The sequence below is a fragment of the Micrasema longulum genome, unplaced genomic scaffold (genome assembly GCF_059751315.1).
Source record: "Micrasema longulum isolate JH-2025_06_02 unplaced genomic scaffold, ASM5975131v1 h1tg001259l, whole genome shotgun sequence".
Taxonomy (NCBI): Eukaryota; Metazoa; Arthropoda; class Insecta; order Trichoptera; family Brachycentridae; genus Micrasema; species Micrasema longulum.
The window spans coordinates 216285-236896 of NW_028278446.1; the positions used below are offsets into that span (position 1 = coordinate 216285).

Here is a 20612-nt window from a genome sequence, read left to right on the forward strand (position 1 = left end):
TGAAAATAAACTATTAAAACCAACAATAATACCTACTAAAAAAACAAATCGTCGACTTAGAGTGCAAGCCTGCTATCTACTATCTACACTTTTAAGTTAAATTACGTTTTTATATCGCCGGAAAGAGAAAAGAAAAACTGCATGTAATACAAAAAGCAGATAAATCTGTACTAAAATATAAAATGTATTTTTTGAACAAAACGAAAACTGGCTAAATTAAGTAAGTTAGATCTTTAAAGCGAATACCGCGAGTACGTGTTAGAATGTCATTTTGTATTAAGAATGTGGTCTTTCAAAAGTTTTTGAACAATAATTTTTCACTTTCTTACCTGTGATTACGGATGTAAAATTACGTAATTTTACCAGAAGGCGCGGTAAAATACTGTAATTTACGGTATTTAATTTTCGGTAAGAAACGAATATGACGTACTAATTTTTATTTTTTTAAGATATAACAAATACGAGTAGCTTTGTTTTAGGTCACTTTACGAAAACCAGGTTTAGATCCATCCTTTGGTTGTCGAGATATATTTTAAGTAGGGGACATTCAAGGTCATTCGGTATGTACTTTTTTTCACTTTCTTTGATAAAAAAGGTTATATTTTGAAACTTAACAGGGTCGGTAAACATAGGGTCCTTAGTAAAACCTTAAGTTTGTGACCTTGAACGACCACCGCCCATGCCGTGATTTTGAAAATATTGTGCTTAGAATCAGTTTTTTGTGTACAATTACGTCCCTAAAGATTTTATTTAAAAAATATACGAATGTCTTGAATGACCAATACTTTCCAAGATACATGTTTGAATATCAAATACAGTTTATCAAAATAGCGAAAAAGCAGTATTTGCACTAACTTTTTACTAATTATTTTATAGTTGACCTACCAAAAGTTATCATCATCATCATCATCATTCTATGTCCGCTACCTAGTTGGAGCATATGGTGTTTACAAAGATTCTCCGGGCATCTCGGTCGGCTGCCAGCTCCTGTGTATCCTCACAAGTCAGGTTCACATCTCGTGGTTCTGACATGAACTACCAACTAAATTAGCAACTGTCGTCTAGGACGTCGAGAAACTGATGCCTAGTAAAGTGGACAAACCTAAAGTAGCATTATGTAATATAAAATTATTTTTATACTATAATGTACACTGTTTGAAGTATTTGTAATACCTACCACCTGTATATTTGTAAATTTCAATACTTTTATAAGAATGGATGTTAAATTATGTAATTTTAGCAAAAAGCGCAGTAAAATATCGGTAATTTTACAATAATTTTTGTAAATGACGTTAATTTTACCCTGGAACATAGAGACTTTTTATTTGTTTTTTTTAAAATTAGTTTATCTTACCTAGACGCACAGTTTTAGCTTTATTCGTACAAAAATTATTATTCGTTAGTTGAATTTTAAAAACTGTTTACCGACATTAAGATAGTGTCATTTTTATAAATTGTGAAGAAAATTTTTTTTATCAGTTTTTTTCACTTTTCCACAAATTGTTAGCTTTTTTTCAATTATATTTCAAGATTTTGATGATATTTTGTGTCATACAATCGATTCCCTCGAAAAATATACAATATTATGACAATGGTGCAGTGGCGGCCACAAACATAGCTAATACATAAAAAAAAGCTGTTTTGATGTGAAAAAGTTGAGGATTTAAATTTTGGAATTATTGGTCGACTTAGTGGCTCTTTATCGTCATTAGCAAACCCTTATCCGCACCCAGTGACACATTATTAAATAAATTGCAGCATATCTCGATCGTCTGTTACGGGAACTTAATGTGAGCAGTATTACGCTAAAGATAAATAATCGTGAGACCTAAAAGTAAGATCGTAAGTGTGTGACCTTGAACTATCGTCACTCGCGTCACCATCATTAAAAAATATCGCTTAAAATCAGTTTTCGTTATCTTATTTTTCCCATTTAGATTTCAAAGAAATATATTTATGTGATATTTGTTACCTTTATTACCACGGGCATATGGGTGCTGGTTATATTAATTAATCTTGAAAAGTGTTGATTTGTTCCCTTTCACATGCCATCCTTAGTATAAAGGACTTGTTTATATAAACAGCTCCCCAGGGAGTTGAATCCAGTCCTTGTCAACATTAGATGAATCTCACCCGCATAAAAAATGGTTTCAGCTCTTTCACTTCACAAACATCAACAGATGAAAGAATTGAAGGTATATAGATGTTCAAATATGGGCAGAATGGTGAATGTTACACAGTGCGTAAAGTGGCCACTTAAACCAGCCATTGACAGGTCATAAGCCCTGTAGATGCCTAGACTTCTATATTACCTTCTCTTAAGCGTTCTTCGTCTCTGTTGTAATATGTTTATATATACAGCTCCCTAGGGAGTTGAATCCAGTCCTTGTCTACAAAAATTTGGACAAACTCAAAATATTGTTAAATACATTTTTTAAAAATTTATTATGACATAATACATAATATGTTCACATGTACATGTATTGGCTAGAATTTTATAATGTAAGGGTTTGTGCTTGCTTTGTAATTGTTACTGATCCTTGTTTTTTCTTCGCCTCTTCTATGCACTGCATTTTGCATTCAAGTAACTCGTGCAATTGTGACCATATTGTAGATTGTTCCCCTAACATCGACTGACGATCACTAACAATTTTTTGTTCCTGAAAGCAATTCAATAACAATCAGATCAGACCCAATGAATTTTTTTTTAAATACTCAGGTCACAAAATGTCACTATCAAGAAATGATAAGAGGATCTTGTTTTCAACAGTACAGATTGATTGGATGAAATATTGAATAAAATAACATTAAATCTTATTTAGGCCTTCATAGTATTTTAAGTTTTGTCAAAAATATACTGACAGGTGCCACACACAATACATATTACGTATTTATAATAGCTACTGTATTAGCCCGAATATAACACGGCCTCGAGTATAAAACAAAAGTTAATAAGGTAAATTGTACTATTAGAAACATGATTTTTTGATATGCTTAAATTATTTTCAGCGTCGCTTGAATGATTACTATTCGATGCATCATTATCTTCTCGTAAAATGTTTTTTTTTTTTTTTTTTTTTTTCTTTTTTTTTTTTTGCACCACAACAGGCCAGGAGGCCCAATTACAGTGGTGAATTACATCACAGAACACCCAGGCTTGGGAAAAATCACATTTAATTTTTGTGTTCTCACCGGGAATCGAACCCGGAACCTTCCGTCTGTGAGTCAAGCGTCTTGACCACTACACCACGGAGGCCGCCTTATCCTCACTCCCACCCAGATTGTTGGAAATGTTACATATCTGAAAACCTTTTTCAATAGAAGTGTCGCTAATCTTAAACCCCGAATAAACGCAAATGTTTTTTAGAAAAATATTTTGAGGAAAAAATATTGTGTTATATATTTGGGTTAGTTTATTAATATACTAATATGGTATATTAAAAATATCGTAAAAACTTGACTACAAACAAATTAACTATCACACGTCATACTACTCTGTCCTTGCATACAGAGCTTGTTTCCTCTACATTTATACATCTTCTTATGGATGCATGCCTTTTATTCTGATATTTGACATGAAATGTCTCTATCTTCAAGTATTTATTGAATTTGGATATACCATATCTTTCTCTGTCTTCTTTGTTTTTTGCATCCATCAACATTTACGTTGTAAATCTTTTTTAGGAGATCTTTTATAGTCCATTCGCTCTATTTATCCAAACTAACGCAGCACTTCTTCCCTAATTTTGTCAATAATGCTTGTCTCAGCTTTAGACACGTTTTTTTTTTGTGAAGAGGAAATCCATCATGGACACCCAGTCATTCTGACTGGATAGTGCCAGACTCGTACCGGCTAAAACCCCCCGTCTTCTTTTACGGGCTGATTCCTACCTTTTTTTTTCAGTTTCATTTATCAGAATAACATATTTCTATCTTGCTGCCTCTACAGGAAGAGGTGTCAGTAACATTTCGTCCTTTTCTTTTCTTGATATTATGAAGCTTCTAAGTTCCAGGCTTTTAGTGACCGCAACATGTAGTCCATAAGTCTGCGTCAACATTTCAGCCCATTTGAGAACCTAAAACTTCCCGCTTTCCGCTCCATTTCTCACAGACAAACAGGCTATGTTCGGCATCGTCGGTTTCTGTCTCGCAGTACATGCATGCCTCCATCGGGGATTTCTGAATTTTATGGAGGTATTTACCGAAAACCCCGTGCCCAGACATGCACTGCGTCATTCCAAAAGTAATTTCACCATGCTTCCGGTTTACCCAACCCTTCATATCCTTAATTAGCCTGTGCGTCCATCTTCCTTTTAGAGAGGTGTCCCATTCACCTTGGCATCTTTGAAGAGTCGTCTCTCTCTTCAGCCGTTTGATCTCTTCGGTGATCGGTGGATATGTCTTGTATATTTGTCCTCGCTCTCCTGCAAGTAGACCAACCGGGATCATTCCCGCTAACAGCTGTGCAGCATCCGTGGCGATGGTCCTGTATTATGCGCAGCATACTCTTAGAGTCAATACTCTCTGTCCACTCCTTATCATCTCCCTGCAGTACTCTCGATTGAGTGCACCCTGCTAAATCGGTGCCGCATACATGATAATCAACTTTACTGCCATTGCCAGAATCTTTCTTTTTATTTGTTTAGGTCTGCTAGTATTTGACATTATTGCGTTTAATGCTCTTGCTGACCTTTGAGATTTTTCGCATACTCGTTTAATGTGTCTACCAAAGCTTAAAACGGGATCCAAAGTCACTCCCAAGTACATTGCCTTTTTTGATGGTTTTATTTTAGCTCCTCCGATCTCAAAAACAATGTTTTTTGTCCTTTTATCGCCACTCATCATAATTGCTATTGTTTTTTGAGGTGCAATGTCTAGTTTATTTCTTCTCATCCATATTCCTATATTGTAGAGGGCAGTTTCCGTCTAAACAACCAATTCTGTCTCTTTTTTCAATAAAATTATTTATTGACAATTCTTGATGGAATTCCATTGTAATGATGTAATAACTTATATTTACATATTAGTTATTAATTAAAAAAATACTTGGTACACTTCCACTTATTTGTTTTGACCAATTAGCGCTTTCACCCTCTAATGGGCATCTTCAGACTGGTACCAAGTATTTTTTAAATTAATAACTTATATGTAAATATAAGTTATTACATCATTAATTTTGTCTCTGTTTTCGCTGTTACTGAGACTGCAAGATCGTCCGCATAACAGACAAGCCTCATTCTATCAGGAACCTCCACCGACATCACCTCATCATACAAAATGTTCCACAGGGTCGGACCCAAGACCGACCCCTGCGGGACACCTCCAAATGTGTTAATTCCAATACCTCTTTTAATCCACACTCTTCTGTCCGTTAAGAAGTCTATTAGGACATCTACCAGATAGTTTCTCACCTCCTTTTTCTTTAACTTTTCCATGGTGATAGGCCAAGATGCAGTATTAAAAGCGTTTTTAACATCGACTAAAACTAATGCATTTAGCCGTCTTTCACTTTTTGCCTATCTAGCCAAGGAAACGACCTTCTCTATCGCGTCTACTGTTTATTTGCCCTTTCTGAAGGTTTCATATTGGTTTTCATAAAGTCCTGCTTTTTCTTCTAGTTCAGTAATTAATCTCCCGTTTATTATTGTTTCATATAGCTTGGCAATTACATTTAAAAGACATATGTGCCTGTATTTCTTTTCATCATTGATATTTTTCCCTGGTTTCTCTATGAGAACTGATTTTGCACTCTTCTGTGTAACAGGGAACTTCCTACTTTTCATCAGCCCGCTAAAGAATGCTTGAAAGTAAGCCAAGTTTTCCTCTATCATACTCTTTACTGCATCAGGTGAGACAGTATCGGGCCCAGGTGATTTTCCAATCTTTACTCTGCTTAGCGCCTTCCTAATTTCATACTCACTGACTGTATCCCAATCACTGCGCATCTCCGGTCCCTGCACCTTTTTGCAACTTGCTGTCCCTAGAGGTGATGAATAGTTGTCCGATCACTTCTTTTCTTTTATCCAAAGATAAGTCGCATCTTGGACTAGGTATCTTTAATTGGTTTTTGATGATTTGGTACGCTTTTCTAAATACACCCTCGTTTAAGTTTTCACAGAGTGAATCCCATGATTTTCTCTTAGATGCGGCTATCCTTTTTCCCGGTCAGTCTAAGATTCGGATTTCTACATCTCTAATATGATTTTCTTTATTTATTTACAACTTTTATTTGCTCTTTGATTTCCACTGACCACCAGTATGGCATTTTCCCATCGTCATTTGCTCTTATCTTTGGAGTGCTTTCTTTATAGGCTTTGGTTATAGCTTGTTCGGCGCAATTATCAGCGTTTATTTTCTTATTTCTGGTAAGTTCCCTAAATTTGGCATTTAATGTTACATAATTGGTCTTACCGCGGATTTACCTTTACACACTGCATGATCTCAACATTTGTGCACCTATCATAGATAGTTTTACCACACATGCGCCCCCGAGATCACATTTCAAAAGCATTCTTCAGCTAAATTACTAGTTTAATTACCTCCTTTAACATAGCTGCCTGCTTTTCTTGTTGATGTATCTGAATCTGCAATGATTCCATTTTAGATGGTTGTTTGGGTATTGAAAAATCACCACTTCGCATTTTGCTTTCATTATCAATAATATCTAGAAGTTGTTCAGCTTTTTCTATTCTTTGACGTAACGTTTTCCATTCTTCCTCCTGTACATTGATGGTTTTTTGAAGTTCAGAAACCTGATTTTCCATAGGTTCCATTTGAGAGGCCAAATTTATTGATGTAGAATCATAGACCTAATCAATAAAGAAAATATATCAATATTTAAAAAATGAAAACATTTTTTAAAATCTTGATGCACATCCAAAAACTCCTTAGTATTCGGCTAAAACAATTGTTGATAATATTGGTGACATTACATAAAATTATTGCAGTTTTCTTCAAATGTTGCAATAGGAAAACATATGCTGAGAGATCATTTTCTATTCATTCTCATTTTTATGTTCTCTTTTAAAATTATAATTTCATTTCATTTTGTAACCTGGGTCTTTTGTTTGCACTTACATAGTTCATATGCATAAAATTAGAATTTCTTAATCTATATCCAATAGAATAATTTATCTAAATTATGCACTCTTCAGTGCACTTTTAAAATTTAACTATTTGTTATCTTACAACCAGTATTTCTTAATTAGAATCACTAGTTTTAATCAAAAGAACAGTGATGTGATGAATGAATTTTTCATTTAAGTAATAAAATGAATAAAAACAACTTTGTTTTTAACCAATTATTTTAATTTTAAATTAAGTGCTTGAAATGGAAATTTGATTTTATTAAAGGATTTAAGGTTTATATTTACTAACCCTTTTTTTCTGTTCGTATTGTTGCTGCAGTGCTTGAAATTCCTCTTTCATTGGTTTTAAATGGTTAACAAATGGAGAAACTTCTTGTTTTAATTCTGTTAATTTCTGTGTTAGTTGGGATATCATCTAGAAGAAAGTCTAAATTAAATATGCCAAAAATGTGCTTTCGACAATGTATATTCAACTGAACAATCATTCTTAATGTTCAAATTTCAATTATTTTAAGAGTATACTATTGTAAGAACAATGACTAAACAGATAGTAAAAAGGCAAATGGGCTAATCAGTCTTACAAATAAAATAATAATACTTGTAATATTTTTTTAGTTTTAAAATAATGAATAAATTACCTGCAGAATTTCAGATTGTGGCTTCTGTGCCAAATTTTCAAATGATATATTTTCATTATTCAAAGGTTGGCTGTCAACATTTACATGAAATTTTTTGTGATTCAAGAGAGCTATTTCTAAAGTAGCGTCTCTCGATTGCAAGATTTCAAGGGTGCGTGTCAACACACCTGCTTCAGACTGAAAAATAATTCATTTATGTGTTTTAAGATTGTGTAGATACATACATTTGCAAATGAAAAACGAGATAAGAATTTTTATCAAAAGATTTTTACCTTAAGGGCAGATAATACAGCTCTTTGTCTTTTATAAATTGAACTTTTAGCCCTTAGCTTATTAACATACTTCTTCAATTCTTCACCTCTCAACACAGTATCACCTAATAACTGTTGCACCTAAAAGAATAGATAAATTTAGATAAATTTTTATACAATATTTTCCATATGATCAAATACTACTAAAATGCAATAAAAATGATAACTTTCTTGTGTTTGTTTATCTGAAAGAATTGATTCAGTATCACGAAGGACACTTTTGAGTTCTTCCAATTTATCTGCAGTTGCTTGTTTGTTTCGCTTTATAACAGCTGCTTGGTGTCTAAATGGTGTAAGTTTATCATCTTGTGGGTCAGAAACGGCCATTTTTTTCTGAACCACACTCTCAATATCTCGATTCACATTTTCAATCTAAAAGAAGTAATATTATTTTTAACATTGAAAGACAAAAAGCATTGGATTATCATAAGATTGAAATAAATTTCGTCGTTAGATTTTATAGTAGGTATGTATAAATATATTTCAAAAGACTTGATGAAGAGAATACAAATCTTCTTTAATTCCAAATAAAAAAATAAAAACAGACGTCTTAGTATAATATAACAAAATTTGAAAAATACATTATGTATAAATAAACCTTTTCTTGTATTTGAAGGAGATTATCTCTTGTAATGTTGTCATGACTTTGAACACCGTGTAGTACGCTTAAATCTCGCTGAGCATTTGCTAATTCCTCTGGATGTTTTTCTTTCGCCAAATACTCATTTACCTAAAAAATCATTATTACAGATGTTTTACGCCTTGTGCGTTTTAAAATTTGAAAACATATTGAGAAAGTGTTTAGAAAACGGTGATAATCTCTTCCTTTCTCATTTATATCAGTTAAAATATTATATCTTCACAAGGCATATGCATGCAGAAATACAAATCACTATAAAATGAAAAAAACAATAAACATCAATATGTATCTTTTTTGGGTGATCCTGTGTAAGTTATCACGAAAAAAGAAACATATTGATAACAGTGACCATGAAAATCTACGCACCTCTTTAACTATAAACATACTACTAAATGAGCATGTTATTTTTTTCACATGAGACATTTTTTTATTGTTTAAAAACAAAAAAGATAATCTCAAATTTTTAACTAATTTATCATATTGCTTTTAAAATATTCTACACACAACTTTCAAATAAATGCCATTGATAAATAGGTAATATTTGAGTAGCACTTTTTTTTTAAACTTGTGTTCACTATAAAAATGTAAAACCTTGATTTCTTCATTTAATCGCTGAATAAGTTCTCGGGGTGTTTTTGGTGCAGGAGCCTGGCCTCTAAAGGAAACAAGGTTTCTCTGTAAATGATCGCCGGCTTTCTTTAATTTGTCCTTCTGCTCATTAAGCTGCAAATTACGACATACACAATAAAAAATGTTGGGAAACCAATGAATTTTTGTGAGGAGTCCACTAGATATTTCATGTAACAACTTTGAACTAACCTGTGTTTCATATTGCTTTGATTTTTCTTCCTGAATTCGGTAAGACTTAGCCAAATTAAGTAATGTTTCTTTATTAGGAATATCATAAAGATTCATTTGTGCCGTCTCGAGTCGTTTTATTACTGAAATACAGTTTATTTTGATTACAGTCAAAACTTTATAATAACCAACTAGGTATTGAGTTTTAATTCAATTGTAAAACTTGATAAAAAGCACTTATTAACATACATTATAAAATAATAAATTTAATAGTAAAAACAGCATTCTATTTTAATTAGTATAACTGTATTATTTATATTATGTTTTTCTTTTTATTTTGTATATTTTTTCTCATGTACCTATATTCATTCTAAATCAAATAACTTCAAATTACTAAATAACTATAACAGCTTAAGTCAATCTCCAAGTACAAGAGCTAGTCTCTTTTTGTTATAACATTAACTAAATATGTAAGTGTATAAAAGTAGATTGTAATAGAAAAAAACACGTATTATATTATTTAACTATATTAATTAAGGAAAAGGATTATATTTATATTATGGGACATACTTGCTACTTCATGTGTATGGGTGAAGGAGATAAAAAAGTATATATACCTAATACAAAAATGATAAAATTATATTAGCACAACATATAGATTATGCACACGAGAATCATTATACCGACCATATTTATATAAATAACATTAAAATGTATTTATATCTAAAATGATTACAATAACTACTAACCAATATCCCTCTCCATTCCCATTTCTTTGATGTCATTTATAACTTCAGTTGAGCTATGTTGACCTAGTGACACAGATCTTTTATGAGCTTCTTTAAATTCTTCTATTAATTTTTCATGGGTTTCCAAGAGATCAGCCATGTCTGCGTTGCCTAAGATGTCAGCAGGAATATCAGGACGAACCAGGAACTTGGCCAAGTAAGCAGTCTTCTTAACCTTATCGCTATTCTTCAGTAACCATTGAATGAGTGAAAATATTGTTGTTCTATCTCCAGTTACAAGATTCTTTCGAAAATTTGATAGATCGGCATCAGGATCTGGTTTGTATTTCACATTACGAAGCATGTCAAAGAGACGCAGTGAAATGGTCTCAGGATCCTCTTCAGTCACTTTCAACTTGAAAACAGTATAATGGTGAAAGAATCATTTAATGTTATTAATAATATTATTCCGATATCTGCACTCAAAGCTAAAGCTATGGTTTTCTAAGAAAATGAGGCTGTTATCTAGCAGCCGTTATATGCCATGATGCAGTGGGCGTAGCAAGACAACTGTTTTAACAGTGACTATAGATGTCAGCTTAAAGAGAGCAGTGGCGTTATTAAGCAGCTGTAATCACCTAATTTTTAACTAACCTGCGATATCCGGTTTATATAGATGTTTTAATGACATCATCCACCGCTACATGATGGCACCACTTTATTGGGAAACCATATCTTATCAAATGGAGGCAGAAAAAAATAGTCTCATATTGGAAAAACAATCGTAAATTTATAAACAATTTATGCTATAATATAGTGTATAAGTCCAATTAAAGTTTTTCACGACTATATAATACTTTTTGTTAACATACTTACGAACAGATGGAAAAATAAAAATATGTACGAGAAAATAATAATATTTAAAGAATAACATACAAGATAGTTAAATTAAATAATAATAATATCGTTCCCAAAGCGTAAGGAGGGATGAAAAGGATATTATTTCCATTTGTAAATACTAACTACAAACTTTAAAATAACTTTTTTTACTTAAATTTTAATTTTTAAACAACTTCCATTTATGTTTTTTTCCTTCTCTTTTTTGTACTTTCATTAATAACCTTACATATAATTACTTTATATTGTGGAAACTTCACTTGTCCATTAGAGTTAAGTCTAACTGTGTAAAATATAAAACTTTGTAACTGTACTGTATGTTTCCTAAATAAAAGAAAATAAAAAAAATACGAAAAAATTAGGATAAAATAGGAAAAAGGAGGGATTCGGTTGAGTAGATTACCCTTAAAATGCCTATAAAGAATAAAGAGCATTTACAATAGACTGGAAAAAGACCAGTGGAAAAAACGGTTATGCTACCAAATATGGAAACAATTTTGACTATGACTGTTACATATCTTTAAGAAAGGCATCTAAGTAAATACCATCAAAATTTCAAACCCCTTTTGAAAAATAATCCTAAAAAAGTACCATCGACTGGTCTCATAGTATAACTCTACCATCGACCTATTAATACACATAGACACTCCCTGAGACCTCAAAAGTGATAACATTTAACTCATGCCCAAATGCTCAGTCATCACATATTAAGTCAGTCGTCAACCGCCAACTGGATGTGACGTGAGCTTGTCGTTCAGAATCAAAACCAAAATGCCTGCTTGTGTCGTGAAAGCGTGTAAATACCATTTGGACAAACACTGTAAAAATAATAGTTTATCTTTTCATTTGTAAGTATTTGTTTTGAAATGATTAAAACTTAAAATAATTAATATTCATATAAACATTTTTTTTTTTTTCCATACTTTATTCTACATGGCGCGTCTATGTGCGTTTATAGATTGATAGGCTCCATATATACTGACCTTTTGCCCGGCATCATAATGTGCAAGCAAATCAATAAGTACTTGCAAATGTTGAACCTCATTTAAAGCATCAAATTTGATGAGGTCGTAGTTAGTTCCCAGATTTTTATTAAGTTCAGTTGTGATGAATTTAAGTTGTTCTGTCATTTTTGGTTTATTTTATAATTACTCTCTTCCTGTAGTAGTTTTTTGGTAAATTTAACAACAGATGGTCAAAGGTTTTGACAATCAAGAATGCAAGAAACTTTTTGTTGTGGTGACAGTTACTATGGAAACTAATATAGATACTAGATACCCGTTTTTACACTTGGTGATAACCATAGAATTAAGAATAGTCCAGAAACCGCAAACGCACATCAAACAGAAGGAGACTAAACTACTCTTAAACGAGTAGTTTTATTTTTTGACCCATTAGTTTCTTTGTAGACGTCGCTCAGTACGCAACTCCCAATTTGAATTCAATCATGCCGTGTTGTCATTTTAAAGTGTAGAAATGCGGCTGGGATTGAAAAGAAACAGGATGGGATTACATTTTATGTGTAAGTAGCAAATGCATTACTAAAAAAAAATATTTTTCCACCTGTCAGATTGTCAATGAAAACAAAATGGACATTTCGTTAGTGTTGCTAGGGTAGTAAATTTTTTAAAGCTACTTTTTATTAATAAGAACATTTGTTTTAATTGATTTAGTGGAATTTTAGCTTATTTTTTGCTCACCTAATGACAGAACCAACGAAAATTGGACCTCTCGGGTTAAACAACGCCATGGTGGACATTTGACCGACATTATTTTTAAAACATCAAATATTATTTAACATGACATAAAAATATCCCCTCTATGTAAATTAAAATTTGTTTTAATTTTAAAGTTTAAAGTGCATTAATTCAATTACTCTTATTAAATGACCCTTTACTTATCTACTCTGTTGTGTCAATCAATGTTTCCGGGTGTAAATAAAATTTTAGAGAAATTAACAAATGGTTTTTTTTTTAAATATAATTATCTTACATTTGTGCTATGGTCATATTTTTCGCGATCTGGCAAAATTACACGGCGACTACAAGCATGCGCGCGGCGAAAGTGTGGCAAAGTGGGGGGATTTTTGGACACAGTCTGATGTATTAAAATATGATTCTACGCTCTTTCTGGACTTTTCTTAATTCTATGGCAGTAACATTAATACATAGAATTATAATATGCAACTCTATGCATTAATATTATTTTCGTTTGTAGATACATATCATGGGGTATTACTACAACTAGGTAACTTCAAAATCAGCATTTGTGAGTTACCCAATAAAAACACATATTTTTATCTTCCTTTATGAATGTTACAAATATATACCTAACATTCAAATCATCATATGATTTGAATGAATCACTTGTCTGTTTATAGCATTCATGGAGAAAGATACGATGTATTTTTAGAGAGTAGGTTACTAAAAAAATGTGATTTTGAAGTTATCTAGTTGTAGTAATTACGACAAGATATTGTAAAATAATTCCAAACAATAAATTATCATGAGCGACAACAGTTTTACTTGCTTAGTTTTTACTGTGATTATTTGAAACTAAATCTTTTCAGGCACAGAGAATATAATAACGATAATATTGATATTAAGATAAACCGAAATCTTAAGTCTGGTCATGTCAAAAGCAGACACAACTGAAGGGCATGTATGACAAGATGTATAAAAGTAAAAGAAACTAAGAATGAATGTCAAGATAGATGTGTGTGCCTACCCCTACGGGGAAACGGTGTGACGGTAATAGCAATAATATTAAACGCCTTTAAAAAAAAAAAAATATGGCATTCCATAATAAATTTTATGCTTTTACCAATGTCATGTTGAATTATTTTATAAACAAACTGGTTCGCAGTTCGCTACCAGGCCCAACCGTCGGCTCTGCAAGCAACATAAACATAGGTAAGTCTAACAGTTTCGAGAAAGTTCACTCCTTTCTCGTTTCAAAACTAAAAAGGAGAATCCCCCCACAAAACAATCAATCCTCCACCCATACTCATGCTACTGTCACCGATCCAACAACAAGCCTCAGTCGAGCGCCACAAATCGATTCCGTTATTTAAAAAAAATAATAAGTAAAAGTTTGTATATAGATGGATTCTTGATCGCTAAGATGAGTTGGATATTTATTTATTTATTTTATTTTATTTGGGATTTTTACAGCTATTACATAAACAAAATAAGTAGAAAAATATTAACAATGCTAAAGCCAATTAAAAAATCCACTGTAAATATAATGACACATAATATGTAAGAAAAGAAGTTTCATAATTGTATCTGTGTGACGTTTGTATTCATAGGAAGAGAAATTTGTTGTTCGCCTACTATTGTAAAATGAAAATTTATTATTAAAAACCAGGAAAAACTATTCTTACAAAAATTAATCGATGTTTTCATTTTGAAAACAATCAAAGTTATGCAGTTTTAAATTGTTCAAATACAGGCCAGCAATCGTTGTTTGACTAGTTCAACTTTCATTACAATTTTAGAAGCATTAAAATTAGAACCCATATAGAAATAAATATAGTACTACTAAATTGAGTACATATGCAGCGAGTAAATAATAAAATACACATCATCATACAAACTTTAATTTTGTAAAATATAATTTAAACATTAACAATTATCACATTTTTAGTCAAATAAAAGAAAACAATTAAAAATAAATAGTACAATATAATATTTTTGGTTTTCAACCCACCACATACATTATAGTATGCATGTACATTTTTTATAATGATATTACATTTATTGTAATATTATTCCTATAATGGTCAGTAATTCATGTTTGAATTAATGGTAATATTGTTATTTGATCTCATGCGTGATTGCAATGTGTTTTACCACTTGAAGTGTGGAATGGAATGCGGACACATTTTAAAAATAAATATTATTAGAATATTTTTTATTTCTCTATAATAATAATTGTTCTATCTATTTTAATTTGATTCCTAGGCACATGATCATTAAAGTGTCTTTCCCTCCAGTTTTATTAGTTCTTTTCGGTCTAATTCTTTCATGTAAGCTAAAAATATGACCCAAAGGAGACTGCAACAACTCACAAACATAACCCTGTTTCTTTCTGGAATCATAGCAAAATTGAATGTTTGAAATATTGGCCAGAAACATACGGCAACCTGAAATGAAAAGAAAACCAATATTAATTAACAATATGTCGATATATTATATTTATACAACTATGTATTACGTGTTCGTGTGTACCCTTTCAATTATATATGTAATTTTAAAAAAATGCTAAGGTATCATTGCTTGCTATTTCGGAACAGGTATTATACCTGGTAAGATAGCTAACAACCATACTTATAATTTATAAATGGATGTTAACTACCATATTACTTATATTATTTTAAGAATAAAACATCACAAAATTATTGTAAACTCTGATTTTGTCATCACTGAAACTGAATAGCAATGTAGTAATGCATAATGTAATGTATTTATTTTAGATAGTTTTACAAATAAAATTTGAACACCTTAATTAACAAACAATATATATATTTTCCATTCTTCATCTGATTGCATTATTTTAGCAACTTTTCTTTTTTTCAGATTTCTCTGTTTCTAAAGTTTACACAAGGGTTGTGTATACCATTTGTTAGTATTCTTAAATATAGTTTTTTTTAATAGCCATAATATTGTCAATTACTTTCATGCCCTTTTGAATATATGTATGTTTATGTAATGATATTTAATTTTTATTTTTGATATTATTTCATTATGTACGTGCTTCCACTTTTCATTATGTTGTATCACAACTCAACACAGGGCCCTTGGCCTCATAGAGTTGGGGATACGTTTATTATTATATTTTTTTGTAATATATATGTATTTGTGTGAATAAATAAATACGTTTTGTCCACAAATCTATAAGCTATATCATTTACTTCACATAGAGATGTTTCATTATTCCAATTTTCTTTTTGGAGTTCCATACATATAAATTTCTTTGCTGTAATTTTGTTTCTCCCTAGAAAAAATCTCCCTGTCTTTAGTAGGTGCAGAATATTAATATTTAATAGTTGTGACTATAGTCTCATGATCTGATATTTTCATATGGTATATTGACTAACAAATGAAAATCATTTGAAATAACAAAATCTATTAATGTTTTAGAATTTTGAGTAATTCTTGTATATTCTGTTACAAATTCCTTTATGCCAAAACCTTGAATTGTTTGTTGTATTCTATTGTTTCGGGCGGATTTAAAAAAAAAAAAAAAATCTCTAGTCAGGAAAAAGAAACCTTTTTTATTGCATGTTTTTTGACACCATTCTTTGAAGAAATGTAGAAAGATTTAATGGTAATGATTTGGAGAATGATACATCACTACATATGTTCCGGTTATATATTTCATCTAAACTGGTATAGTGAGTATCCATGAATTTTTTTTTTCCAGAACCTCGTTTGAAATTATCTTAAAAGAAATATTACTTTTGATTACAATCATTACACCTCCTGTATGTTGACTAAACTAATCACATCTGACAGTTGTGTATCCCAAGAACACTACTTTATTACCTGTTATTTCTTTAGTTACACACGTTTCACTAAGCATCAGCATAAATGGTTTATACGTATTCAATAATACTTCCAGTTCTTCAAAAAAACCTATTTTTGTTTTATCTGATTGGATTATTTTTTTATAGACAGCACATTACTCACTTCATACCGGATGGTTAATGTTAAGTTACAATTTCAGCTGTGCTACAAAATTTCATTTTGTCCCTAACGGATTTTTTATGCCTACTCAGTTTTTAAACATTTCTATTTGATGATGTCCCAATGCTTCTACGAGGAGCGCGTGTGTAAAGCAATAAAACAATTGAGTGAATCTGAGCAATAGTCACATAAACATTTCTAATGTTTAGGAATTCAATTGTCAAATAATAATGTTATACTAGCAGATAATAGTCGGTTTTAGTCAAACATGAAATAATTTAGTAGCATGTTTCATAAAACAGATTTTTTCAAGCTTCTTTTCTAGATTTTTGGCCTTCTAGACTATATAACCTGTTCATGCAACATCGAAATTTGTGTTAACTTCATATTATATACTAAAATAAGAAAACATATTTACTTTGTAAGTTGGCCAAAACTTCACTTTTAATTCTTCTATGCCTTCTTCCAGGGGGTTTCCTTGTAAAAGGCTCATTCCAACAAAGAAACAACTCATGGCTGCAGGCCCATATGTAACTTGTTCGACTAACGCCTGAAAAGAAAACATTTCATTTTAAATTATCAGAATATTTTTAGTTATTAGAATATATTGTCACCGTTCAGGCAAAATTCATTTACCCAAAGAACATCATTTTGAGAAATTGCAATTTTAAAGCCTGGAGACCAAGAAAAAATCAGATTTTTTTGTTTTGGAGGTTTTATGTACTCAACATAATTAATTCATGCCTTTTAAATAAATTCTATTGGTAACTTTTTCCTTCTGATACATTAAAAAATATCTGGAAGGTTTTCAATGAGGCAAGTTGGCTGAAATTTTGTTAAGCGACTTTTGCTTGTTTATAATCTGGACAATGTAAACTATACGAGTTAGTGAAAGAAAGGAAATATTAGAAATAATTATCATTATGTTGTGGTTTAATACTTATTTTTATTTAAAGAAATACGTTTAAAGAGTCGAAAAGTTTAAAGAGTTACCTTGGTGATGTTTTCCCCTTAAATAACATAATTTTACACTTTGAATGACATATTTATTTATTTGATAATTGTAGTCTGCATTACTTTACGGGCTGTTTAATCCATTACATAATGCAGACTATAATTGTAAGTTAGAACTCAAAACTATCATTTTTAGGGTAAGCGATTTTTGCCTCAACGGCGACAATATTTATTGTATAGGTCTGCTAAAGATGGAGTACATCATTTAGGATTTTCTTCGGAACATTTTTTTCTGTAATCAATAAAACTAATAAAAATTCTATGCTTATCATATTATTGAAATAATATGGAATTTAAGTCAGATACCATAGTTCACACATTTTTTTATTTATCGTAATAGAAATTTAACTGAAAAAACACGTATTATGTTTGAATTAAAATGATGCATATTGTAATAAACATTTTTTAAAACAAAGAGTAAGAGATAATCTTTCAACGCTTTGATAAGATTTCTTTATTTTATAGTTGAATTAACAATACAACAATATACATTTTTTTTTGCACCACAATAGGCCAGGAGGCCCAATTACAGTGGTGAAGAACACCCAGGCTTGACGAAAATCACATTTAATTTTTGAGTTCACACTGGGAATCAAATCCAGAACCTTCAGTGTGTGCAACCACTACAGCACAGAGGTCGCATATATATTTAAAATATATTAATAAGAATTACATTTGCACAGGAAGGTACATGCATTTAGAGAATATGTCGATTTCACTTTGTTTTAATGCTCATGGGATATTTTACCCAGTTCTTAATACTTCTTGACAATGTATCTGATAGTATTGCGTATCTATTATGACAAACAAACAAACCATCACGCCATTTCTCCGAAGGGGTAGGCAGAGAGGATAGAATGCCATATAACTCTGTCTTTGAATACAGACCTCGCTTCCTTGTTTATACAAGTTCTATTTAAAAATGAGACCAAAATAGTATTTGAAAATGATTCTTACTTTTGTTAATCCAGTTTTAAAATTTGTTTTTGGCCAAATTTTTGTCGAAATTCTCACCCATAAATATAAGGTAGGGGCAGTAAAAAGGGAACCGTACAAGCAGTACCTTCCACACTGGGCCCAGTCATATGTACCTGAAATAAAAATCAGCATTACGTAGTTAATTTTAAAAAAAATCTAATATATAATAGCTTATAATCATCAAATACGGAGGAAACAATTTAGAGGAAGTGATCATAGACTAAAGGTATAATCAAGTTGATTAATTTGTTGGTGTAAGCTCAGTAATTTTAAATTGAATGAAATAAATAGCATGTACACAGCACACCGCATGTTAAGAAAAAAATAGTTTTTGTTTTATGTATAGGTATAAATGTTGTGTATGTAAATAAACGTAGGTATAGTTAAATACATATGCAATAAGTAGTTATTAAATAATTAATAAATGCTACCATTGTCATAGAAACCAAATAAATTTTTTGAAGTCTCTTTTTAAAATCTTCCAGTCATTCTTAATTCTATACTTCCAGTCCTTTTTTCTTTTCATCCCTGGCTGAATTAGAAGCATTGTTTAGATTTAAGATGGATTTATCTGGTTGTAAAAACTATTCATTTCTTTAAATAAGTTTATCTGATATACAATTTATGGTATTGTTGAATGAAAAAAAAACATTATATTTTAATTCGTTTAACAATTTTACATTAGCTCTACACTACACTACAGTTAGACAGTGAATCGTATTTAAAATACATACCCCATCGTTTCCCATCGATGGTTTGATTAATTAAACAAGAAGTTGGCCACAATACTCCATAAGATACCATTCCTCTAACGATCGGATGTTTAGTGGAGAATGTGGCTATTTGGGACCCAATTTTCATTATAAAATTAGCCATCTTTTTTTCTAAATAATATCTGTTGTTTTGGAGTTACTTTTTTTCATTAGTCCTGAAACATTAATAAGACAGAAAATATTATCTTCAGGATTAACCATTAAAATGATTTATTAATGGACTTTTAAAGCTAAAATTGTGCGATGATAATAAGGGGAAACATAACCGAGTTTGAGAATCTCTTCTGATCATAAAAATGGTTTAAAAACATTGTTAAGACTTTATAGGCATCACAAATGTAAAAAATATTGATGGAAAATATTAAATCAAGTGAACTTATATATTGCGTGTGACATTTAGACAAATATTTTTTAACGAATCGTATCGCGCCATGTTTACCCGAAAGTACATATTTGATTGTGGATAACCATGTGGATGAATGATTTATTACACGATGGAACTCGAATAATACACTTTCAGATAATTTACACTACACTAACTTTTAGTCCGGAGCTATCGACACATCGTTCGAATAATTAAGTTGCACGAGATTTTAGAACTGAGGCAGTGAACTATAATCACTACGGTGAACTCACACTTTCTTCATTTGAAGAGGACAGAGAACGTCACACGAGGATATTGCATAATTTTTAACGATGTTGGCAGCTTTACGGTCATACATTTGCCAATACCAAGACCTTCGTAAAGCATGACTTCGTACATCTCCAAATAGCGCAGACATTTCGGAACCAGGAAGCAGATGCTGATTCCTTAGAATTTAGAACAGAATGAAAATTCAAAACTAGGAAGTAGATGACAGTGACAGATGACAAGCAAACGTCATTTTTTCAACTTTTTCTATGTTGGTATTGGTATCAGAGTCAGTGTGCTGCTAGCTTCAGCAAAGAAAGCGTTCAAAGTTCAAAATGTACGGTGTACGATGTTGGTCAGCGGTGCTATTCTGAACGCTCTCGCGGCCGTAGGAACACTTTTATCTCGCGTATTTTGTATGTATAT

The 20612-nt window shown here is 31.2% G+C and overlaps 2 protein-coding genes and 1 long non-coding RNA gene across 5 annotated transcripts; 1 reads left to right on the forward strand and 2 right to left on the reverse strand.

The window, feature by feature from the left end:
• The first annotated feature begins 17 nt into the window (after window positions 1–17).
• On the forward strand, window positions 18–12338 carry LOC148276204 (uncharacterized). 2 transcript variants are annotated; one of them, XR_015823832.1, is made up of 3 exons: window positions 18–220; window positions 877–1117; window positions 10353–12338. It is a non-coding gene; the product is annotated as an uncharacterized LOC148276204 (long non-coding RNA). The 2 variants fall into 2 exon arrangements; XR_015823833.1 differs by lacking the exon at window positions 877–1117.
• On the reverse strand, window positions 2432–12369 carry LOC148276205 (intraflagellar transport protein 81 homolog). The gene is made up of 11 exons (XM_088234601.1): window positions 12084–12369; window positions 10225–10618; window positions 9497–9618; window positions 9269–9400; window positions 8636–8767; window positions 8208–8409; window positions 7999–8117; window positions 7727–7903; window positions 7378–7503; window positions 6540–6809; window positions 2432–2660 (listed from the first exon to the last, which is right to left on the reverse strand). The coding sequence occupies exons 1-11, from the start codon at window positions 12228–12230 to the stop codon at window positions 2496–2498; spliced, it is 1986 nt and encodes a 661-aa protein (XP_088090727.1). The 5' UTR covers window positions 12231–12369; the 3' UTR covers window positions 2432–2495.
• A 2316-nt stretch (window positions 12370–14685) lies between these two features.
• On the reverse strand, window positions 14686–20457 carry LOC148276206 (mpv17-like protein). 2 transcript variants are annotated; one of them, XM_088234603.1, is made up of 5 exons: window positions 20192–20457; window positions 19517–19710; window positions 18762–18895; window positions 17209–17340; window positions 14686–15247 (listed from the first exon to the last, which is right to left on the reverse strand). In XM_088234603.1, exons 2-5 carry the CDS (start codon window positions 19656–19658, stop codon window positions 15077–15079), a joined length of 579 nt encoding a protein of 192 aa, XP_088090729.1. In that variant the 5' UTR covers window positions 19659–19710; window positions 20192–20457; the 3' UTR covers window positions 14686–15076. The 2 variants fall into 2 exon arrangements, with proteins under 2 accessions (XP_088090729.1, XP_088090728.1); XM_088234602.1 differs by having other exon boundaries at window positions 20096–20457.
• Between the last annotated feature and the right edge of the window lie 155 nt (window positions 20458–20612).